The 23,466-nt window shown below is 49.0% G+C and overlaps 8 protein-coding genes across 8 annotated transcripts; 3 read left to right on the top strand and 5 right to left on the bottom strand.

Moving 5' to 3' along the window:
- Positions 1-687: 687 nt before the first annotated feature.
- On the bottom strand, positions 688-2,790 carry FSUBG_5707 (transcription initiation factor TFIID subunit 12; the record flags this gene model as incomplete). The annotated part of the gene is made up of 2 exons (XM_036683832.1): positions 688-942; positions 994-2,790. The coding sequence occupies 2 exons, from the start codon at positions 2,788-2,790 to the stop codon at positions 688-690; spliced, it is 2,052 nt and encodes a 683-aa protein (XP_036538696.1).
- Positions 2,791-3,912: 1,122 nt separating this feature from the next.
- FSUBG_5706 (peptidyl-tRNA hydrolase) lies at positions 3,913-4,844 on the top strand (the record flags this gene model as incomplete). The annotated part of the gene is made up of 3 exons (XM_036683831.1): positions 3,913-4,213; positions 4,315-4,732; positions 4,784-4,844. 3 exons carry the CDS (start codon positions 3,913-3,915, stop codon positions 4,842-4,844), a joined length of 780 nt encoding a protein of 259 aa, XP_036538695.1.
- Positions 4,845-5,007: 163 nt separating this feature from the next.
- FSUBG_5705 (uncharacterized protein) lies at positions 5,008-5,620 on the bottom strand (the record flags this gene model as incomplete). The annotated part of the gene is made up of 2 exons (XM_036683830.1): positions 5,008-5,268; positions 5,324-5,620. The coding sequence occupies 2 exons, from the start codon at positions 5,618-5,620 to the stop codon at positions 5,008-5,010; spliced, it is 558 nt and encodes a 185-aa protein (XP_036538694.1).
- Positions 5,621-7,258: 1,638 nt separating this feature from the next.
- Positions 7,259-9,340, top strand: FSUBG_5704 (chromatin modification-related eaf3; the record flags this gene model as incomplete). Its single annotated transcript, XM_036683829.1, has 6 exons — positions 7,259-7,663; positions 7,709-7,802; positions 8,138-8,571; positions 8,674-8,945; positions 8,993-9,108; positions 9,168-9,340. The coding sequence occupies 6 exons, from the start codon at positions 7,259-7,261 to the stop codon at positions 9,338-9,340; spliced, it is 1,494 nt and encodes a 497-aa protein (XP_036538693.1).
- Positions 9,341-9,781: 441 nt separating this feature from the next.
- Positions 9,782-10,045, bottom strand: FSUBG_5703 (ribosomal L30; the record flags this gene model as incomplete). The annotated part of the gene is made up of 1 exon (XM_036683828.1): positions 9,782-10,045. One exon carries the CDS (start codon positions 10,043-10,045, stop codon positions 9,782-9,784), a length of 264 nt encoding a protein of 87 aa, XP_036538692.1.
- A 792-nt stretch (positions 10,046-10,837) lies between these two features.
- FSUBG_5702 (ATP-citrate synthase subunit 1) lies at positions 10,838-12,870 on the bottom strand (the record flags this gene model as incomplete). Its single annotated transcript, XM_036683827.1, has 2 exons — positions 10,838-12,370; positions 12,436-12,870. 2 exons carry the CDS (start codon positions 12,868-12,870, stop codon positions 10,838-10,840), a joined length of 1,968 nt encoding a protein of 655 aa, XP_036538691.1.
- A 3,450-nt stretch (positions 12,871-16,320) lies between these two features.
- FSUBG_5701 (ATP-citrate synthase subunit 2) lies at positions 16,321-18,167 on the top strand (the record flags this gene model as incomplete). Its single annotated transcript, XM_036683826.1, has 2 exons — positions 16,321-16,761; positions 17,139-18,167. The coding sequence occupies 2 exons, from the start codon at positions 16,321-16,323 to the stop codon at positions 18,165-18,167; spliced, it is 1,470 nt and encodes a 489-aa protein (XP_036538690.1).
- Positions 18,168-19,262: 1,095 nt separating this feature from the next.
- FSUBG_5700 (1 3-beta-glucanosyltransferase gel2) lies at positions 19,263-20,853 on the bottom strand (the record flags this gene model as incomplete). The annotated part of the gene is made up of 3 exons (XM_036683825.1): positions 19,263-20,420; positions 20,473-20,772; positions 20,848-20,853. The coding sequence occupies 3 exons, from the start codon at positions 20,851-20,853 to the stop codon at positions 19,263-19,265; spliced, it is 1,464 nt and encodes a 487-aa protein (XP_036538689.1).
- Between the last annotated feature and the right edge of the window lie 2,613 nt (positions 20,854-23,466).

Raw genomic sequence — 23,466 nt, 5'->3', positions numbered from 1 at the left:
AAAGCTACTTGTTTTCGCGTCTTATTTTGCGGCGCTCCGCTGTAACTCTCAGGTATTCTTAATACCTAAGCTGGCAGCTTGTGGGTCCAGGAGCAGTGACGTTTCGATGTTGCCTGCAGCCTTTTGCACAACCTTAGTTAGATTATCACGATGCTTATGTAAATTGTGCAACTATTATGCTAGTCACTTCTTGCAGACAGGTAGGTACCAACACATAGGTGTCTAGGTAAATGACAGAGACGAAACCTTGTAGAATAGCTCTGAAAATCGAGAAAAGGCTTGTTAACCAAGAATGGATATGCAAATAGTACCGCCTCGGGAAACAAATACGTGACTTCTCTTTTCCTAATGTTGGCAAGAAAGATGGAAATTTGGCGACACTTCAAGTTCCGGGACTAGTTATAGCAAGTGTCGAGTCGTATCTAGGTAGTAGGTAGGCGTGTATTATTTGCATCATGGTCTAGAAGCTCAACTCTTGCCTATGGGAGAGGCACCTCATATCATGTTCTACCTTCCTTCCGAGAATAGCCTCATCATACCAAAACGAATACCCCTTGACGCCGATTTGTTCCTGGTATACACCCAACGCCTGTTTTTGTAAAATAAAAAACCGCAAGAGGCCCGATGTTCTTTTTACTCGCAGATAGACATTTTCATATCCACCACCACTTCCCCAGGGCAAGAGCACTATTCACCCTTGCCAGGCATGACTTTCGCCGCCTGGACTGCACTCATTTTTGCAATCCATCCAGTAGATGGCTGAATCTTGCGGACAGTACGAAGCTCATCAGACGAGTATCCTGGGACACGGATGTTGTAAGTTCTCTCCAGGACAAGTTGGATGTCGCGAATCTCCAGCACTTTGGAACCACGCTCCTTGGAGTTTCGACACGCCGCATGGAGGACACTGTCAACAAACGAGTCTGCCATATTCAGGACGTTCTAGGACGAAATTAGTAATTTCATCTCAACTGTAGTGTGCGATCAACTCACCTCCTCCACTTCAGGAGTGAGCAAGTTTCCATCTTGCCCCTCGGCCGGGCCTCCGCACACTTGCCGAACGAGTTCGTCCAATTTTTTCTTGCTCAAAACGTGATCTCCCTCAGCTTCATGATTGTAAGCTGGAATTCTAGCCATCGCCGGCTGGTTCATAACGCCGCCAAGGGTTCCGCTTCCTTGGGACATTGTAGGCCGACCAGTGTTCACGCCGCCACCAACCGAAACGCCTTGAGGCACGGCTGTAGCCTTTTCAGGAAGTACCTTGGGGATAGGCATTTTAGACTGCATTGGTGTTTGTTGAGGCTGTGGAGGATGGGCATGCGGATGACCTTGTGGTGTTGGTTGCTGGGGAACGTTAGGTCCCATCACTCCTTGATTCACTGCACTACCCGGTGTTGGTGTTCCAGTTGCGGCAGGCCGGCCAGGTACCGAAGCACTTCCTGGAGTGTTAATAGCCTTCTGGTTCGCAAGATCCATCGCAGCTGAGTGACTGAGAGCTTGCTGATGACCCGCAGCCGTGACTGGAGCAGAAGCCGCCGCTGCTTGTTGGGGTGTAGGGATCCGTGGTGCGTTCTGCTGGGTCGGCGTCCCAGCCTGATTCTGTGCAGCTGCCGAAGCCATCGCGGGATTCATGGGGGGAGCACCAGGTTCCTGTTTAACTTGAACTTGCGCCGCTGGTAGTTGCTGGCGTCCTGGTTGAGGTGTCCCTTGCGCGGGACGTACCTGCGCCGGTGCTGTTCCAGGTGTTCCGTTAACTGGGGAAGCTCGACTAACGGCAGCTAACTGCTGCTTAGCAACTTCGACAGCCGCGTTAACAGGGGCAGTGTTAGTTTGCGCGTTGTTCTGTTGCTGAGCCGCTTGAGGTTGGGTTTGCGCTGCCTGGGTTTGTTGTTGTTGTTGCTGTTGTGGCCTCGGCTGTGCTTGCGGTTGATTTTGTTGTGTCGCTGCAGCCTGCTGCACTGGCTGATTTCCTTGTTGCGACAACCTGACAGAGTTTTGTGCTTGAGGTTGAGTTTGAGCTTGGCCAGTGCCCTGCAGACTTCCCTGTTGCTTGCGCACATTGTCAACCCATTTGTGGGCATCCGTATGGGCTTTGAGCTGCTGATCCTTCTTCAATTGTAGCTGTCGAAGCTCATCTTCTTTGAACGGCTGTCCGGCCGCAGCTCTATCATTAATGATTTTATCAATTTGGGCCACCTTTTGTTTGCTCGCATCCATAGTCATCAAGGCTCGGGTATAACGTTCCTTGATCTCTTCTATCCATTTGGTGGCCTCGGCAGCGGATTTATCGATGACGGACTGGGGAGCTCGAAAATTAATCTTATTAACATGCTGCTGGATATGATCGGGTACTGGGTTTCGTCGAACGGCAGCAGCAGCAGCTGATTGGTTACCTGCAGCAGCCCCGGCAGCTTGTTGCTGAGGTTGTGCTTGATTTGCTTGCCCAGCAGCGTTCTGTTGCATTTGCTGAGGGCGAGCCTGCTGGTTATGGGCATTCTGTCCTTGCATTTGCTGGGATCGTCTCTGCTGGATCTTCGTGATAAGCATCTTCGAGAACTCTATGATTTTTTGACGGGCAGCAATGTGATCCGGGCTGTTCTGGGGAGAGTTGTTGGCTTTGTTCCAAAGACCCTGCAATCCGGCCTCGTACTTGGACTTTTCCTCGTCACTCAATGTTGGAAGGTTTCTGATCTGGTTGGGTTGATACATAGGTGGTGGGCGTTGCTGTGCCTGACCAGCACCAGCTTGCTGGCCTTGGCCTTGGCCTTGCTGGCCCATCTGAGGATTCATAATGAGCGTGATGGAATAGGGCTCGAGGCAGGGTCGTTGCTACGGGACGGATCGAATGGTATGGGCACAACGATAATACGAGGTGGAAAACGTTACGTGGGTAGAAAATTGGAGTAGACAAGTGTACAGCACAACAAACAAGAGGATCAGAAACTTCAAGACCAAGAATAAAACCTATTGTTAAAATCTGGTAGTGTCGTGAATCACTTCACAGACGCGCGCGTCGAAGAGAACGTGAGAGCGACACGGAATAAGTCTCGGTCCGTGTCTTTGTGATCATGACTGGGGTGTGGTAGGGTACTAAGGTTGGGTCTCGTGGAGTGACGGAACATGAGGTTTGCTCAATTTAGTGGAACTGGTCTAAATAACTAACAGGCACCTAGGCACCTAGGCATGTGTTAGCTCTGGGGCAAGTCTGTCAGGATGGGCTGGAGCTATCAAATCGTTGCTCGTTAGGTGTCATCATTTGTTTTCAAATTGTCGGTCGGGGTTTGACTTTTTGCGCGGGGAATACGCCATGTGGATGGAAACTTCAGCATCCATGTTATATGACCACACATACGGAGTAGTAACAAGTCGATTACCAGCGTTATTAAGAACCAGATTTCCGTAGCATCGTTCATGCGCCTAAGTGCATTGAAAGACCTAGTTGCTTTGCTTTGCTTTGCTTTCACCTCTCTGTTTCTCAACCTTTGACTTACCAGTTGTCTCCATGCTCAGGGTTTCCAGGTTTAAACCACCTTACCTTTCCATTTCCCTTACCTTACCTTACGTATAAGTCAGCAGCCAAGGCAATAAAGAGGAGTTAATAAAGTACATAAGCCACTGAAGAATCTCCCCAACGATTACAAGGGTCCAGCTTTCCCCATGCATCCAATTTCACCGGGGTCTTTATCCAAGCTTAGCCATAGTTACCCTTACCTTAGCCCATTCATTCATTCATCTCCACCGCAGCCCGTTCATCTTTCCATCTGGCCATTGCCTGCCTGTCTTATCTTCCCTTCCTTCTTTTTCCTCTCTTCTATTCCTCTCCAGCCGTCTCCTCGAGGTCGATATTTGTTGATTAATTTGCGCCATACTTCGCTGTCAACTATCACAAGCTCATAGAAGTAAATTGCCAATATGCGCTTCTCGTCCTCCACTGTTCTTGCGGCTCTGCCCGCCCTTGCTGCCGCTCAGGACTCGCCTATCGACCAGTACAAGGCCCAGTTCCAAAATGTCATCGGACAGTTCGCCTCATATATTCCCAACCCAGGCCGCCATGACCCTGTTGCAGCCGCTGAGGCGAAGGCTGGTTCCATGAGACTCAACGTCCTGACCCTAGAGAACTGGAAGCAAACCCTTTACGAGCCTGTTTCCGCTGGTGCTACTACGCCTGAGGAGTGGTGGTTGCTCATCTCTGGCGGCAACAAAACCTGCTACGGTACGTTTCCTCACCAGGAATTTACACTATATGATTTATGCCATGACTTTTTATTACCACCGTGTCAGTCGTAATGAACTGTTGCTAACATGTAATTAAAGGTCGATGTGGAACTGTCGAGCAGGCCTTCAATGAGACCGCTGCCAAGTTTGCGCTCCTCGATAACACCCCCCATATGGCCTACTTGAATTGCGACAACCAGCCCATTCTCTGCAATGCCTGGTCTGCGGGTCCCGCCAGTCTCTATATCATTGAGATGCTCCCCGAACCTGCGCCCGTCGAGATTTATAGCAAGAGGCTTAACTTGACCACCACAACCTCCGACACTCTGGTTGCCTTCCACGAGTCCGGCAGCAAGGACCAGTTCCATCTCCTTGACAGCAGCTGGTTCCATCCCTTCAACGGTAAGCTTGCCGAGTACGGCGTAGCTGTTCCCTTCGGCTACCTCATGTGGGCTATGGGCCTCATCCCCAACTGGCTCTTCATGCTCGTTGTCTCTTTCGGTAGCCGCACCATGATGTGAGTTATTCCAACCTCCGGGCCAAACAAAAGTGATACTAATAGCACCAGGTCCCGTCGTATGCAAGGTGCCAACGGTGCCCCTCAGACTGGTGCTCAGCGCGCCCAATAATTCTTTCTTAGCAAACACTTGACAGGCTTTAGTGATGGAACCGTCAAATTGTTCGACATCTGGGAAAATGTTGATCTGTTGTGCAAATATATGAAGTTTCTGGCTCAGAGAGATCATGATCATTCTCGTGAAGTTGTAGACGCCGTTGAAGTGATCTGTTCTTTCACGATTTGTTTTCGCAAGCTGCTTCTACGTTTTTGAGGCCATCAAGAACCCCCTCGCTTATTCGGCCATTGGCGACTTTCCCATATCGTAAATCGCTCAATGATCCTATAGTCTGTTGTACAGAGTCTAGCAAGGTTGCTTCTTCCTCTTTCAAATGTGCAAGTTCGGCATGTAGTGCACCTGCGGCACCCTCAAGTTCTGGAATAACAGAGTTGAGAGTATGTTTGGCGGTCGCTGCACCAGAAGCATCTCCAAATAGCTGTAAGCAACGTCGGTCAGCATTCGCATGATTATGTGTACTCGTTTAGACATACTGCTCGCTCCATCTCAATCTCGGCGTCTACATCCTCTCGCTCTGCCTCGCGCTTAGCCCGCACGACTTCTCGCCGCATTGTGATCCCTCGTTTCGCTTCATGTGCGATGTTCTCGGCGACTTGGTCGAGAAGATCCGTGCGTTGAGCTTGTAGATCTCGAAAGAGTGATCGAACCTGAGGTGAAGATTGTAGTGGACGGGGAAAGAGGGCTTTGAATTGCTCGAGTGTGACGATAGCGGTCAAAGGAGATGGCTGTATGAGGTAATTTGCAAGAAGCTCCGCTTCTGTTGGTGCCATGTCTATGGTTTCGAGCTGAGTTAACCCCCGTGCGACTGTTGAAAAGGACTCTTGATTCTGAGAAAGGTATTGGTCCAATTATGTTCAGCTTTGATATGGGATGGAATCAGGACGCGTCTTGGAAATGAAGCGCGTTAAGTGCCCCCACATTTAAAACATACAACCCCAGCTTACACAAACAGGACGTTGTTCAGGAATTTCAGCCTACCCAAGCTTTCAATGCCTGGATACGAGACAATAGGGGGGATTGATAGACCTTTCTGAATACCATCCGGCTTCCTCCTCGGCTCTTTTCCTCTTCTTCATGGTTTTCCCTCTTTGTTGATAAACGAAATCTCGTACAAACACAAGCTGGGAACAGTGCAGTTACCTTATGTACAATACATCCATTTTACATGATATCATACATTTATGACTCTTGGGCTTCTATCTAAACCTTGGAGTGCCCGCCGGCGCTCCTCTTCCATCACAACTAACAACAATAGTAATAGTTGAAGCTGAGCTGTAGTCAAGTTGACCTCGAGATTTGGTCATCCTGTACCAGCAGTCAACGAATCAGGTTCCTGTCAAAGGTCCAAGAAACCCGCCAATGTCTACTCACGAAATACCATATTATGTCTTCTTTCTGGTGCCAGCACTCGGCAGTGAAAGGATCACGATAGCATTAAAATTGAATGGCTCAGGGGCTCTTGTATCAGCTGGGCTGGTTTACATAGAAATAGTGTAAAAGCATAAAGCATACTGCTCATGACCCTTCTGTTGTCTGCCAGCAGCAACACAGTTCCCTAGCTCAAGCCGTCCACTACGTGCACCTGACCTCGACAGATATGTATCCGAAGTACTTCAGGCTGGATACCACGATGAAGAGCAACCTAAATGATAGCTAGACGAGCGAAGGTGAGGTCAAGGACGATGTGTAGGTATGGAAGTGTATGCGTCTCTAGTGGATTCAGGTGTAATCTGTCGATTTACTGTAAGTTCAAGAAACTGGATGGTTTCAAAAAAGAAAGAGAAGACAACAGAATAGAAGAGAAGAGTAGCACAGGCGATGTCTAGTTTACCAATCTCAGTTCCAGTGAACTTCAAAGGTGCAAGACCTTTTCCCAGTGACCAGAACCCAAATTGTCTTGAATCCAACATAGATTGGATGTCTCGAGAGCGGGCCTGGGGCCACCTCCCGCTAATTCAGCCCCGTGTAAGCATTGGCTTTCCACTATCCACTCCTTTGTTACCAACAAATCCCTTATCTTATCACATCCATTCAAGCACTTAGGTTCCGTCAGCTTTGACTCTGAACCAACCTAAGGGGCTGTCGCGTCGCGTGGTCACAGTGAACATCCCCTGTTCCCTCATTAACGCGAACTAAGTGTGTACCTTACCTTGTCCAAAGTAGGTACCTTACCGTAAATTGTTAACAGAAACCGGTACCTGCACTGTATCTGGGCATCCAATCTCATCCATCCATCCATCCACCCACCCATCCATTCCCATACCCATTGTTCTTATTATCAACACTCATCGATTTTGGACTTGGCTAGACTTTGGAGAACTACATCCGTGCTTTGTTAACTTTGCATTTATACCACTTCTTTACCACTCTTGTAACTTCTTACCTTTTTTGTTCTTTACATCACAGACATGGCTCCTGCTCGACAGCAACCGGCGCCACCGCCGTTCAGCAAAGATGAGAAAGTGCTCTGTTTCCACATGGACATGCTCTACGAGGCCAAGATTATGGATGTTCAGCTAGGTGAGAAGCCCAGTGACGGATACAAGTACAAAGTCCATTACAAGGGGTGGAAGAACACCTGGGACGACTGGGTGCTGGTAGACCGTATCCGGCCATTCGACGATGAGCACAAAGAGCTGGCTGCACAGTTGCACGCGCAGTTGAAGCATAACATCCAACGAAGCACCAAGCAGCCGAAAAAGGGCCTTAGAAGTGGTGCTGAGTCTGCTAGAGTCAGCGAGGAGCGATCAGGCTCTGCCACTGTTCAAGGAGGCAGGGGAGGAAGACGAGGCAAAGACTGGGAATTGGAACAGGTAAGAAATTCTTTGCTCGTTGATATTACTTGCTACGTTGCCCAGATTGCCCCACCCAATGCTTTGTTTGTTCTTTTTGCGAGTGTTCTCCGGCTATTCTGGGCTGTGATATGCAAAATTTGGCCTAGTTGGCCATTTGGTGAGACTGGTTGAAAGAAGAAGCATCTATACTCTGTCACACTATTCACCAATGCCTCCTTATCTCAAAATTGGGGAGAAGGTTGTTATTGTATCAAAGTGTGCTTTCCCATCTGATCGGTTGAACCAGGGCCATACCGAGCCTTATATTGTGATCCATTCTACGCCTACACCCAACACTGCCTATGGCGCTGCCGTTTTCCCCTCCATGATTCTTTTCTTGTCACTCCTCGCCCTTGTCCCAACTTCATCAAAATCCCACTTTGACAAGGCATCATTTCTACGCACTGCATCCTTTCTCTCCTGCAGCTCTTGTCTGCTCTACCGTTTTCAAAGTTCCCGTACTTCCTAGTCTTCTTCCTCCCATCATAACATTTCCCTTACTTAAGCACTTGCCCCCTGTCACCCCCAGCCCTTCATCAACGGCAAGGCACTGCGGCGTCATGGAATCGACGAGCGGCCTTTCTACTCCGCAAGGCTTTTTTCCTGCCTCCGATGCTCAAGGCTCTCCTGCTTTGGCTCAGCCTGACAAGTCGATGGATTCCCTTACCTCTAAGAAGGTCAAGTTGACCAAGCTCAAAGAAATCAAGGACCATCTTACTTTTCTCCCCTCTAGTGGCCATCGCTATGTAACAGAGTCGGGTAAACTGATCCATGATGATCGCTACGCTATGCCCCTGACCGTCGAAGACGAGCCAAAGCAGCCACGTCAGAAGCCTCAGAAGCCTAGTGCCAAGCCCAAGCCGCGCTCATGCGACCAGCTCGAGACGGTATATCGATCCCATATACACTCCTTGATTCCATGTGTCTATGCAGCAGCCACCAGCTGTTTCACAGCTCGAATAATTCTCCATATACTAACCTTGCCTTAGGAGGATGCTTTCCACAACAAACCTATGATCAAGCTCCCAGTACCCGACCACATTCAAGCGATGCTGGTCGATGATTGGGAAAACATCACCAAGAACAACCAGCTTGTCCCTCTTCCTCACAATAAGCCAGTCACCAAGATATTTGAAGACTATCTTGCGCATGAGCGTCCACACCGCGAAGAGGGATCTTCCAGCATGGACATCTTGGAAGAAGTCGTCGCAGGCTTCCGCGAGTACTTCGAGAAGGCTCTTAGCAGAATCTTGCTGTACCGGTAAGTGTAATCGCTTCTCAACATTTCAGTCAACTGACTGGGACTAGTTTCGAGCGCCATCAGCACATGGAGCTAAAGAAGCTCTGGGAGAACACTGAAGCGAACCCAGAAATCACCAATGTCTGCGATGTCTATGGCGCTGAGCATCTTGCTCGACTAATTGGTACCTATGTCCCTTCACCTCCAGTCATAGATAATTTCTTGCTGACTTGGTGCTGCCAGTATCTCTCCCCGAACTGTTGGCGCAGACCAACATGGACCAGCAGTCCGTGTCCCGTCTTCGAGAGGAGATAGGAAAGTTCAACGTTTGGCTAGGACGTAACTGCGAGACATATTTTGTCAATGAGTACGAGACTCCCAGCCAAGAGTATATTGACAAAGCTCGTAGCTTCTGAACAGCACAGTTTGCCTAGGAAATCATGGTTTCTCAGGGCTTTTGCCTTCGCCACCGTCTCCACCACTTGAAACTGATTTCCTGGGGCAACATCAGTTTAACTCTGGTGGATGGTCAGAGAGAGACAAACTAGGAGTTTCACTCACATGATGACACATTTTGGGGTAGTGCGACTTGCGGTTGGGATAAAGGAGGGCTAGACACGCACGTAATTGTGAGGGGGTCATCCGTGATACATCTGTAATAAGTATCGTGTTCGGGGTGTTTAGGGTCTCAATGCGAAATTATTGTATTTCATTTCTTCATCCAAGTGATTTGTGAATTAAAACTCGATGTGTCTTGATCGCACTTCTAGAGTTTCGTCCTATCTTGCACCAGCTTTTGTACAAGGATCATTACAGTATAGTACACTCCCCTTTCTTTTCCTTGGTATCACATATTTTTACATTCTTGGCACAGCCTTTTCAACATAAAACCCAGGATCCGGCGTCCGCGCAGCCTTTACTTCTCTTTTGCTCAGTGCGCGATCCACCTCCTCGACACGAACCAGCTCCTTCACCTTGAGGATCATACCGGCGAACTGTGGGTGAACGGGATGAAAGACGGTCTGCATACGACGGCGCAAGCCCAAAGCGGCGAGGACACCTCGTGTGCGCTCGGGAAGACCGATGGCGGAGCGATGCAGGGTGATGCGGAAGAAAGACATTGTTGGTGGTTTGTAGTGGTTGATCCTTGGGAGAAATGGAGCGCAGGATCTATTCTTTGTGTGAGCGAGATCTACCTATGAATAGGAGATGTGGACGACCTACCATAGATAGCCTGCAATTGGAATCGAAGAAGCCTCAGAAAGAAACACCAACCCGCCATTCGCGTTTCGTCGTCGGTCATCGTCAAAGCATGAGCTCGAGGATCGGCGTCAAAATCACTGGGTACGCCAAACCGCTTTGGGAACATATCATGTGACCATCCCAAGAGGCCTTCTCATGATGAACCACGTGAGTTGAGTCATCCGCCTCAGAAATGTTCAAACTTCGAGTGGTATTTTCTCCAAGTTGTGTTCATAATTCAATAAGTTTACTGAGATGCCGTAGCTCGTTTTCCCATAATCTAATATCTATGGTCGCAATGTTTTCTTGCAGATATGATCCAAGATTCGGGAGCTGGCGAACTCTACACACTGGAATGAAATTCGGGTCGATACAAGGAGAGTGATTCGAATTGAAAAGAGGAGGCTTCTCAAACCACCATACCATCTTCGTCATGACATATTAAGCATGTAACGCGAAAGGATCTCATAGCAAACATCAACATTCATGTCTATAGAATCAAGCGAGTAATATGGAGGTCCATCTTGCGGCCTCCAGCACTAGTTACATTGTATTGGAATCCTCATACAGACCGTCGTTATTTTCCACGACGCGTCCAGGCCGGCACAAAATCATCAAATGCTCGACGCCTTATTTCTTCCTTTCCCATTTGAATTACCATTCTCCATCTCTTACAGAGAAACTTCCACCCGGCCCTCAGCACCAGGGGCTCCAGCCTCCCGAAGGTTAGGGAGGAGGTAGGTGATGTCATCCCAAGGATGACGGTAAAGACCAGTACGCAGACGCTTCTGGTCAAGGAAATGGGCAATGAGACCAATGCTTCGGCCAAGAACAAAGAGGCCGTTGAGAACACCCATCTTGAGATAATCTTCAGCTTCCTCAGCGGAGAATGCACCGCAGTTGCGGACAAGATCGACGAAACAGACAGCAATGCAACCATCAACGTTAAGAATCAGGTTGTCTTTCTTGGAGGTGGTGACAGTCTCGACAGCAAGAGCGTAGTCAAGGAGCTTGTGGCTAGGGAAGTTGTTGAGAACGTATTCCTTAACGAGCTCGACTCGGAGATCGGGGTTGTTGCGGGACTTGATACGGTGTCCAATACCGGGGATGAGCTTGTTGGCCTTGCGCATGCTGTCGACGAAGTCACGGGGGCTGAGACCCTTGTCGAAGGCACGAGTGAACTCCTCAGCGGCACCGTCAAGGGCACCACCAAATCGGGACCCAATGGTCAAGAGACCAGAGACGAGGGCGCTGATCAAGTCCTTACCAGCACGGGTAGTGATAATGGTGTTCATGGCACCAGAGACGGCGGGACCGTGATCGGCAGTGAGCATGAGAACCATCTCAAGGAACTTGGAAGCGTATGAAGGCAGACGGCGGCGGAACCACAGCAGAGACATAACACCACCAATGCCGATATCCTCCTTGAAAACGTCGGAGATGGGCATACCAGCGTAGAGGAGCTCCTGGCCACGGTCATCGGAGATGGTGGAGATGAAGGCGGCAGGCTTTCGGATGAGACCGAGCTCCTGTGCCCAAGAGTAGTCGAGAGGGATCTTGGGAACAACGGGCTCGGGCTGAGGAACGATAGTGCCTTGGGAGACAAGCTTGTCATACACTTCCTTGAGAGTGGCGGGAAGATCCTCGAAGGTAGCAGGTACGTAGAAGCCGGCCTCCTTCATCTTCTCGTTCTTCATCTTGGCAGTCTCAAGTTGAGAGTTGGCGAAAGAACCAGCGTGTCCGAACTGAACCTCGGTCTTGAACATGCTGGCGCAAGTGCCAATGGCCCAGGCAACGATGGGCTTGGTGATGATACCCTGCTTAACAGCATCAATGACCTTGTACTCCTCAACACCACCAACCTCACCGAGCAAGACAAGGATCTTGCACTCAGGGTCGGCCTGGTATCGCAGGAGATGGTCAATGAAAGTGGTACCGGGGTATCTATCACCACCGATGGCGATACCCTCATACACACCGTCGGTATTCTGGGAAATAATGTTGTTGAGCTCGTTGGACATACCGCCGGACTTGGAGACGTAGCCAACGGAACCCTTACGGTAAAGCTTGGAGGCAACAATGTTGTCCATCATACCACCAGTGTTACCAATCTTGAAGCTGCCGGGCTTGATACCACCGACCGTAGCAGGCCCGATAATGGTAACACCCTTCTTCTTCGCGACGTGGGCGATCTCACGAGCTCGCTAGAGAGTAATTGTTAGTTTTTTTTTTTTTTTTTTCTGGTACATGGCAATTGGCAAGTACTTACTCGCTCAGGAACACCCTCAGCAATAATAGCAATGGTCTTGACCTGAGGGTTCTCCATAAGCTCCATGGTGGAGCTGTAGACACTTCTGGAAGAAGCAAAGTTGACGACAACGTCGACATCGGGGTGCTTGCTCATTGCCTTGTCAACCTGCTGGTAGACAGGCAGCAGAGTCTCGCTGGTTCCCCAATACATCTTGCTAACGAATTGACCACCGAAAGTGTAGATGATACCGGCGACCGAGGGCTTAGAGCGCTTGCAGATGAAGTCGAAATCGAGCATGCCCTGGACGGCTCGCGGCTGAAGACCGTAGACGAAGCATCGCGTCTTGTCGGTGAAGAGAGCGTGCTCGGGAAGAGGGCTCAGAGGTCGGCTGGGAGCCGGGAAACGCTGAATGTTGTCGTTGGCCGACAGGCTACTGGAGGAAGCGGGAGCCATTGTGAATATCGAACTTGAACGGTGTGAGTAGAGGCGGGAGAATTGAAGGTTTAAAGCGCTGGGGAACCAAATAAGGTGTCAGCTGCTGAGTAGAGGAAACGCTCTGAGCTCTCTGGGGAGAAGTTGGCTCAAAGGAATTAGGTATGGAGGAGATGTATGAAGAGGAAGATGTGGAAGGAATTGAGATGAGAAGAAGAAACGGTCGAGAAGATCCGTCAGTTGAAGGAGACAAAGTCGGAGACGAGACAAGACGAGGGGGAGGGGAGTGAGTGGATGGGACGGGACCTAGAAATCAGGAGGAACGACTGAACGTCTCTGGTGAGGTGGGAGGTGGGCAAGTGAGAGCTGGACTGGGCTTGGGTTTTTGGGTTTGGTTGACTTTCAAGGGTCGATGAGGCTTCTCTCAGCAAGCAGTGGACAGCTGTAGCACCAATTCGCCGCGGTGCTATGTCCTGTCGGGTCCTGTTTGAGGTCTCACCACACCCAAAAAACTTAGTGGGGTGACGCCTCTGCAAATGCAAGGACCGATGCTTGGGGGTTCAAGTAACGGGTACCTCAGGTACAGTACATCGAGGGGCAGGAAGTTTACCCCTGTTGGCCCACCTCCCGGTACATCACTAGCCACCGCTCGCACCAGGTTTCTCACGCAACCCATAGCCCATAGCCCATAGCCGCATCCAGGCCATATTTTTGGAGCAGATGGACGGGAACAAGCTCACTCCCTCGTTTTTTGAGAACCAACAATTGGGTCTTGCCTAATGCTCTTTTTGGTGATATCTCTTGAGAAACTCAATTGCCAAGATGGGGAATTTCTCGGCCGACCAAATGGACGTCCAATGTCTCTAGACGGCAAGGGGTGATGTAGTTGAATTTGATCAACCAGCCAGTTGGGGAAGAAGCCTGTGTTTTCTTTGGGGATGTCGCTTGTTGCAGGGTCCTCTTTTTTTTTCTTGTTGATCTGTTGAATGGGTTTTTTTTTTTTTTTTTTTTTTTTTGTCTGGTCAAGGCGGTTTGAAATTGAGCTTGAAGACTGGAGCTGCCACACCATAAGGGGCTGTTGTCCATGCCAGTCTGTACTTGTAAGAGGCGTTGTAACGGCGCTTATCCCCACTCTGGCCCCGAGAAGTTTGAATAGCCAAATTTGAGACCATCTAAACCATCAAGTACTATGTAGTAAAAAATAGTGATAATGCCTAAAGAATCTGTGCATATTGTTTCGCGGCCAAGAGAAAAGAGACATGTCCATCATGGTCCAGTGAACGCTGGGATCATCCCGTATTCTCGTGTGCACTGTCAAAGATCTTGCAAGATCATCGACATCTCATGAACTGACACTTGAGTTCACTAGTCTGTCCAACTGACAGTACAGTGATACTCGGAATGCCGTAAGCCTCTGCTTCAGGAAACTGGCAGGCTCATGATCAGGTGTCCTTGGTCAAGTCGGTGATTTTCTTGGCTGGTGGTGGTATCGCGTTGAGGTCCGACAGCCTTCCAATCCTACCAGAAGATGGTAGGGGGATGGAAAGGCGGCATGGAATCATTGTTGAGTGGGACACACATGCTCACATTAGCCAAGGGCGGCTGGACTGAAGCTAGCCCTACCACTTGGTACGGATACAATAGCAAGGCTAGGAAGATGAATCAAAGTGAAAGTTGGCTGTCACTATAAACAGCTGCATTTGCATGACTGCGCTGAAATTCCCTACCCGTCAAAACGAAGCCACTTTCTCATCTTGGGTCTTCTGCTCCTGGACTGTCTAAACCGTCCGATTGATGTTCCACAGATGGTCTGCAGTTCCAAAAAAAGGCATGAATGCTTGCACAGCCTCTCCTGTCCTGTAAAGAAATTTCTCTCCACCGAACATCGGAAGCTTAGATATGCGATTTGATGGAGACCGAACCCGTAGCCAACCGGTAGTTGTGGGTTCGGAGTGAATAGCACTGAATAGAATCGGATAGCCTAGATAGCTCAAGAGCTCGAGGTGAGGCGAGGTCCATCATGGAGGGGAATGGAGGGGCAGGAAATCAAGCTTAGACCATGTCGGGGGTGGCGTCCAGCCCACTGAGCCCAGGCGCTGACCACCAAAACAAGCCACTGGGCTGGTATCACCTCGTAGGCTCACTTCACCTTGAGTTGGTACCTCCTCGAACTCACCGCAAGGTCAGCTTTGGGCACTTCCCCCCGGAACCCGAGTCAATCTTTGCCAATCTCACCAAATGGAAGACTTCCATTTTTGTTTTGCTATCCAGGTCTTTGGGGCAGGCGACTCGCTTCGCGGACCCCGGAGCCAACCGGTGCTTAGGCCATCTAGGTACAAGTTGTACGTATGTTGATATCAGGACCATAGGTGGTCTTCCCCAAAAAGCCATCAAAAAAGACTCAGGAGAAGAAGTGGCCGAACCTCATGAAAGCTTCCGAAATTCTGAATTGATCAGGTTGGGCTGGATAGAAATCGGATTGCAGCGTGCGGCGTCAGACTGCTGCGGTTTTCGGCGGTTTGATGAAATTCGAATCGACCTGTCGTACGTAACTCAAGGTGTCGGTCGTCTCCCCCTGGTCCACTCTGGTCCTCAACAGCTTGGAGTCGGAGTGACATTGTCCATGTACCGGTACTTGACAATCCCTCATCGCTTTTTGAACCCCGTCCCCAATGGATTTCAGGGCCCAGGTACCTCCGCCACGCGCTGATCAACTCTGTAGCTCCAGGTACCCTCCACTGACCGCCCACCCCAGGCTACTAGCGCAGGCCACGCCAGGCCAGGTTGTCGAGCGCCCCTCCACTCCCCCTTCAACTTGACCCCTCCACTCCACCCGCTTCGGGTGTCTTCCCCTTCCATTGAGCTTCCTTCAGTTCAGGTCCAGTGATTTTTTCGAGAGAGCTCACCCTCAGTCACACACTCCTCAACTTGCAGTGTCTCGTTCCAAACTCTCGCTGCTTCTTTCTATTTGCTCCTCCGTTCTCACCTCTCTCATCGTCTTGAGCAATCTTCATCCTCTTCTCTTTCCCCGACTTTTTGCCCATCTCTCTGTCATAATCTCATCTCTCTCTCCAATCCTCACTTTCGACTTCATTGTTGCAGCCCACTTGAGCTCGTGTACAGTGGTGAGTGTGCTTTTTCCCCCGCCGAACGGACGTCGACTCTTCTCAAAGTGCCAAAGTCAATTGCAATAATTGCTTCACTTGAGCATTGCGTTTTGCGCTCGTATAAACCGCTGTGAAATACATTGTTTCGTTTTGTCAGCCCTGGCTGTTGTTTCAACTCCAATCCTGAGCTGAACCATTCGAATCGATTTTATGCCTGCGAGATAATCCCGATCACCTTTGGACCAGACCAGACTCGGCATTTGCTAACCGTATTCTGTTCACCAGAATTGAAGAAAAGGAATAAACCGGCACTCGCCAATTCATTCTAAACTCTGCTTTTCTCCTCCTCTCCTCATAATTAAAAATGTCCGCCAAATCGATTCTCGAGGCCGACGGCAAGGCCATCCTCAACTACCACCTCACCCGCGCTCCCGTTATCAAGCCCAGCCCTCTTCCTGCGCCTACTACTCACAACCCCCCCAGCAGACTCGCCTCGCTGCACTTCCCAGAGGACGCCAGTGTTGAGGATATTCTGAACCAGGCTGAGGTCACCTACCCTTGGCTCCTCCAGCCCGACGCCAAGTTCGTTGCCAAGCCCGATCAGCTCATCAAGCGACGAGGAAAGAGTGGTCTTTTGGCTCTTAACAAGACCTGGCCTGAGGCTAAGGCTTGGGTCGCTGAGCGAGCCGGTAAGGAGCAGCAGGTTGAGCACACCACTGGTGTGTTGAGACAGTTCCTTGTCGAGCCTTTTGTTCCTCATCCCCAAGACACTGAGTACTACATCAACATCAACTCAGTCCGTGATGTAAGTTGAAGCAATGTTCCCTCTTGTGTTTTTGGATGAGTTCCTTGGGCACTTCATATTCCCAGTATGAAGATCCTGAAATCGAAAGAAGGGAATAGGAAGAGAGGGAAAGAATCTGAAGAGAAGAAAGGGGTCTGCAGCGACTTGTATTTGCTGCTCAGCGTTGCATAGTCTAATTGTGGGCTCCCTCTACCTGTGCCGGCAATCCTTCTTTGTACCGAAACGGGCGAACGGATGCTGCGATAAGAAATCGTCGGGAACAACCCCCGTTCTTCTCGGTCCCTTCCGCGATCAACCCCACAACCAGTACCGGTTTTCCGGCCTACACCCAACTGCCAAACTATCTGGACCTAATTTACTGACGCTTTCATCTATAGGGCGACTGGATCCTCTTCACCCACGAGGGCGGTGTTGATGTCGGTGATGTTGACGCTAAGGCTGAGAAGCTTTTGATCCCTGTGGATCTCGCCGAATACCCTTCCAACGAGGAGATTGCTGCTACTCTCCTCAAGAAGGTTCCCCAGGGCGTCCACAACGTCCTGGTTGACTTCATCACCCGTCTCTATGCCGTCTACGTTGACTGTCAGTTCACTTATCTCGAGATCAACCCTCTCGTTGTCATTCCCAATGAGGACAAGACCTCCGCCGCTGTCCACTTCCTCGATCTTGCTGCCAAGCTCGACCAGACTGCCGACTTCGAGTGTGGTGTCAAGTGGGCCATTGCTCGATCTCCCGCTGCTCTCGGTCTTACCAACATTGCTCCCTCTGCTGATGGCAAGATCAACATCGATGCTGGCCCTCCCATGGAGTTCCCTGCCCCCTTCGGTCGTGAGCTGACCAAGGAGGAGGCTTATATCGCTGACCTCGACGCTAAGACTGGTGCTTCCCTGAAGCTCACCGTACTGAACGCCAAGGGCCGTATCTGGACCCTTGTTGCTGGTGGTGGTGCTTCCGTCGTCTACGCCGATGCCATTGCCTCTGCTGGTTTCGCCGACGAGCTCGCCAACTACGGTGAGTACTCCGGTGCTCCCACCGAGTCTCAGACCTACCACTACGCTCGAACTGTTCTGGACCTTCTCCTCCGTGCTCCCCAAAACGATGAGGGCAAGGTTCTCTTCATCGGTGGTGGTATTGCCAACTTCACCAACGTCGCCAGCACTTTCAAGGGTGTTATCAGGGCTCTGCGAGACTTCGCTCCTAAGCTGATCGAGCACAATGTTTCCATCTGGGTGCGACGTGCCGGTCCCAACTACCAAGAGGGTCTGAAGAACATGAAGGCCGCCACTCAGGAGCTCGGCCTCAACGCCAAGATCTTTGGCCCTGAGATGCACGTCTCTGGTATTGTACCTCTGGCCCTTGTCCCTGGCAAGTGGGAGGAGAGCAAGGCACAGGAGTTCCAGGCTTAAGGGGTTGAAAACTTTACCAAGGGATTGGTATAGTATGAAGGGATGAACGACTTTTTGTACTGCAAGATAGACAAACGGGTACCAGGCGGTGCGATGCAATTTTGGGGCTTGGGACCAAAAATGGTCTAACAAGCCGTGTACGGCAGTATTTGAGCTATAACGGAAAGAAAGCTAATAGATCTGATGACACTTATGGATTTAATGAGCCTCTTAGTTTTCCAAGATGCTTATGTATTAAGATGCTGCATAGCAGCTCATTGATGTTGCATGGATAATAAATACATTCCAATGTATCATGCGCTTACGTGCAATTTTCTTCCGTACTTTCTCTTCTCATTGTTGATCAAGCCAGGTTGTTTTATTGAGCTCGTTGTATCTTGCTATATCTAGAAGTGAATACCTAATCATTGTCTCTGGCGTAATCAAGTAAGAGACTCGAGTCGTGTAGAATGACAACAAGGCAGAATCTTGTTTGAAAGAGTAGCATCAGGGGGGGTTGATTAAAACCCGTTGTCGTTCAGCACATACAAATAGAGCACGGAGTAATCGCCTCGAAGGAGGTCTATAGGCACAGTTGTAAATGTGTGCTGTGCAGTAATCTTATTCGCGGTTCATGTTGATAAGGACAATAGGAAAGGAACTGTACTGCCTGTTTCATGTGGATGCAGAGACTGGGCAATAACGGCATGATAAACAAATTGGCGGCGGGATATGATGACTCTTAGTCAACCAAGTACTGGTGGCATTGAGGATTTAACATTCAATATGTCCTACTGTCCAGTTACTTCCATATGCCACAGCTTGACAGAGTTGTGCAATCCTGAGCAATTAAGTCCATGTAATTCTTAAGTTAATAACAAACTGTGTATCTGTGTAAAAAGCTCAAATCGGGAGGATCTCGAAACCCTTCCAGTGAGCAGGCTCATACTCTGAGCCTGAGAAGTAGTCGTCATGTCACCAGATGGTAGGGTGGGTGATATCGTATACTTTTCGTATCTGAAGAAATCAAACGTGTCATAACTTCCCGTTCCAAGCACCAAAGGCAGCACATTATCAGTGTTCTGCTTGCTTCTTGTTCCTGTTCCAGACAGGCCCCTAAAGCGCAAACACCATGGCCGCCAAAGGTAGGGCCATAAACCAAGCCAAAGGACGGTTAAGAATAGCAGCGTCTTCATCATCCTCGCCATCTCCACCGTTGGAGTTAGTGCTGTTGTCGGTGTTGGTGCTGTTATTGTCATCGGTAGTCTCGCTCCCTGTGTCTGCATCGTTCTTACCAGACGCATTGGACTCGTCGTCCTTCAGGGGGATGACCTTAAGGTTCTTCATAGCACTGCCGTCAGCGTTACTGACATCAAGCTTGACGTTCCAGTCCGAGATATCGATGATCTTTCCGCTAGGCTTGTTCTTAATACCGTTGTCGACCAGCTTTTGGGCATCATCAGGGATAGTTGGAAGAGTAAAGTTGTTGTCGAAACCGCTATCCTTGATGATGCTAGCCTTGCAGGCCGGAACCTTCGGGGAGCTCTTGCTTGCAGGCTTAGATTGGACATCCTTCCAGTTGATCCTAGCAAACTGGTTCTTGAGGCGGTTGAAATCTCCAAGAATGCGAAGCTTGTCTCCAGTAATCTTGACGAGGCCATAGTTGTTGTCCTCCTCAGTATACTCGTACACGACGCCACCCGAGAAGACCGGGGTCATTTCGTCTCCGTACATGGCTTGAGTCTCATTCCAGTAACGGGGCTGAGGTTTGTTGCATCCATATTCACTGAAAAAGATAGGGATAGAGGTTGAGTTGAAGCCAGCTACAAGATCATCGTAAGAAGAAGTCTCAAAGGTGGCCTCGGGTCCACACCATGAGTAGGAGTTGAGCGCAAAGAGATCAGCACGGCTCATATCACCCTTGTCCTCTGCATCGGCGCACTGAAGATAGTTCCACGTATCCCACAGAACATCGCGGACGTCAGCGGCAGAATAGCCAACAGGAATTTGGCGCTTCAAGTTGTTCTTGATGTAGTTCTTGAGATCGCGGGTGACAGCACGGATATACTGAGGGGCAAACTCAGCAGTGGCCTGATTGTTGATAACCTCGTTGGCGGAGAAGAATAGAAGAGTATTTGGGTAGTTGCCAAACGCCTCGGTGATGGCAAAGGTGCGATTAAGGTAAGCTGTGTAGTAACTCTCCCATGGCTTCTCCGAGTGAAGAGCCTCACCAGGCAGAGGAGAGTTGACATCAATCATCATATACATGCCGGCCTAACAAAGTATGTTAGATCATCATACACGTAGGCTAAGCCAAATCACTTACCGCATTGAAAATACTAGCGCACTCATCATGGTTGATGTTAGGATCCAGGTTGTAAACACGGATCGCATTGATACCAAGAATCTGCATGAGAGCAGCATCTCGCATGCATTCGTCTTTATGACTGAGAGGATCTCTTCCGCTGGAAGGATCGTAACCGGCACTACCTCCAGGTTGGTAGGCCATACCAACAATCTGGAATTTGTCGCCAGTCTCGGGGTTGATGAAGTCAGTTCCCTTGATCTCTAGAGGAGGTACGGCACCGACAACCGCGGCCCCAAGGGCCATAAGGGCGGCTTTGATCTAGTACGCATGTCAGTATGCGATGTAACGAATGGTAATGCGCCATGCACAGTGGCGCAAGGTGAGGGAACATACAAGCATAGCGATAACGTGCTACTGAATCTTTCTGTATCGGCTTTTCCCAAAAGTCGTGGTAACAGTGCGAGGTTCGATTGTAGACCTGGAAAGACGCAACGTAAACAGCTTGATTCACAGCAAAAGGTTGTGTTGTAGACTGATGGTGTTGGTGACGAGCGCGGGTGAACAAAGACCTTAGGTAGGTAGGCAAGGTAAGGCAGTAGGTAAAATGAAGGCACGAAATGAGCCGATCTCGATGAGAAAGAGCGATAAGAAGCGAAAGGACCACAATTCGACAACAACCGCTTGGCGAAGAAGGAGCGTATGGGGCTGGAAGAAAGAGCAAGCAACGAGGTGGAGGAGGAAGAGTAAGAGTGGAAGTGGGTGAAGGTTAGGATAAATGTCAGCGACTGACAGTGATGGGTCAACCAGCAAATATTGCTTCAAGGTGGAGGCAGAAGTGTTACAACCAAACGAGAAGATTAGACGGGAGCAGATATGAGCAAGTGCAGTATGATCTAGATTCAGACAAAATCCCAGTCCAGCGGAAGAGGCAAGCTCAAATAAGAAAGGATACCGAGGCCAAGCATTTAAATCGATGAAAAGGGGATTGATTGGTGCATAGATCCCATCGAAATCAACAATAAACACAAGACATCAACGCCGCAAGCCTGGACCGTTTGCAGACTGCAGTCTATTACACCACTATCGGGAGACCGGCCATGGCATTTTGGCTCTTAGCATGAATAGATCAGGTCCCGGCAGAAGCCAAGCTTGAAGCCAAGATACGTAGTCTAAACAGGTTAATAAGTAATATGAATAGCAAACAGTACCGTACTTCGGCGACGCTAGATAGATGCCATTGTATCGTCCCAGAAGAAGGTGAGAAATTACAATCAATCAACATCGATTGCATGTCATCTACCACAGTACGGAGTAACTCCCTCATTATTCTTGCCCGAACGAGCCACTGAAGAATTACAGGACCCTTGTGTTTACAAGGATCCGCGACCTAGTCGAGTCGTTGCCGGGGTTCGTTGGCGCTGGATGGGAAACTCGCTTTACTGTTTGCAGTCTAGGTAGATTCGGCGATTGAACGATGAGAACGGGGTCTCAAAGGCAGGTTGACGGGAACGGGTGGACAGAACAGAAGGAATCTGAGACTGTACATAAGACAGATATCAAAGTCAAAAGAAAATATACGGGGATGCTCAACATCCATTGGTGAATCACATCTTCTTGTCAAGCCCTTTGACCCACGTTGTATGTGCCATGCTCAGATCTGATCTGCTTCGATCAATCATTCCTTGTTGTTCAAGACAAATGACCGCCGTTGAACGGGTTTCCTGAACGGTCCCACCATGTTTTAAATGTGCACTTGTCGCTCGACATCCTTGCACCACTGCTCAGTGCAATCTCTAGTTACCCAAGTTAAATTACTGACAGCTTTGACTGTAACAGCGTTTTTCTTGGCATCAATATCGCTATGTTAACAGGGAGCTATGTCGGTAAACCGTAGGCGATCTTTATCTTTGCTCCCTAAAATGAATCGTGCTGCATACCGTACCGTTGTAGTACAGTTGTAGTACACTCTCCTTGGGTCACCACATGTTTGCAGCAACACAGCGAGTTAAAATGCAGCGTTTATGCCAGTTTGGCCATCAAATGATTTTGACTTGCACTGTTGTCGTCTGAAGATGTAATCCTGCAGCCAATGGTATAACAGGAGCTCACCTGAAAACTACATGTCGTACCCAATGAAGATGCCCTGTTCATGGAACATATCATACATAAATACTTGGTCATGAGTAGCACCGAACCCAGAGCGACGCTTTATTAATTGGCTTCTGTGTCATTGATCAAATATCTGTGATATTCCGTGACCGGAGTTAGTTATTGGTAGCGTAGAGATCATCAATTCCTACTTATGGTAGCTTATAGCACAGTAAGGTCCAAATACTCGGGCATAATGATCTTGGCTGAGGCTTGTCTACACTTGGTATCATCGTCTCATGAAATATAATGTGAGAATTGAGCTATCTCCTTTATTTGAACGATGCCGAGGTTTTTGTTCATCACAATGCGCTGGAAAACACTCGGCACTTCAAAGTTGACCACCAGAGACACAAGACAAACACTTACCGTTACTTCATAACATATAGGCAAGAAACAAAGACAAGATTTTAGCAGAAAAAACCGACCAAGATGAGCTTTCCCAAAAGGAGATTCGAGCTTTATCGGGATATCTACCTTTATTGTATCTTAGATTTATGTTATTCTGGCTACCCTATACTTATAGAAATCCATGTAATTAGTTTTCTATAGCACTTCCCTCCTATATACTACTTTCTTAGTACCTTTTACCAAGAAAGCTATTAGTAATATTAAAATATAAAACTAAACTAACTATCTAGATACTTTTATAATACCCCTGCCTATAGCAGGCATATTAGTAGGTAGCCTTTTTAACCTTAAATAGTAAATACCTTATAATCTGTAATTTATTGCTTAAAATGCCTAGCTTGCAGGACAGGAGTATCTTCTCTTAAATATAACAATCCCCTAATATAATAATTATAATATAGCTCCTGCTATCCTATACAGTAAGTAATAAAATAAAGTTACTATACCTTAAGT

This window comes from Fusarium subglutinans (genome assembly GCF_013396075.1).
Source record: "Fusarium subglutinans strain NRRL 66333 chromosome Unknown NRRL66333_c0000058, whole genome shotgun sequence".
NCBI lineage: Eukaryota > Fungi > Ascomycota > Sordariomycetes > Hypocreales > Nectriaceae > Fusarium > Fusarium subglutinans.
This window is presented reverse-complemented; position numbering and strand designations above follow the sequence as displayed.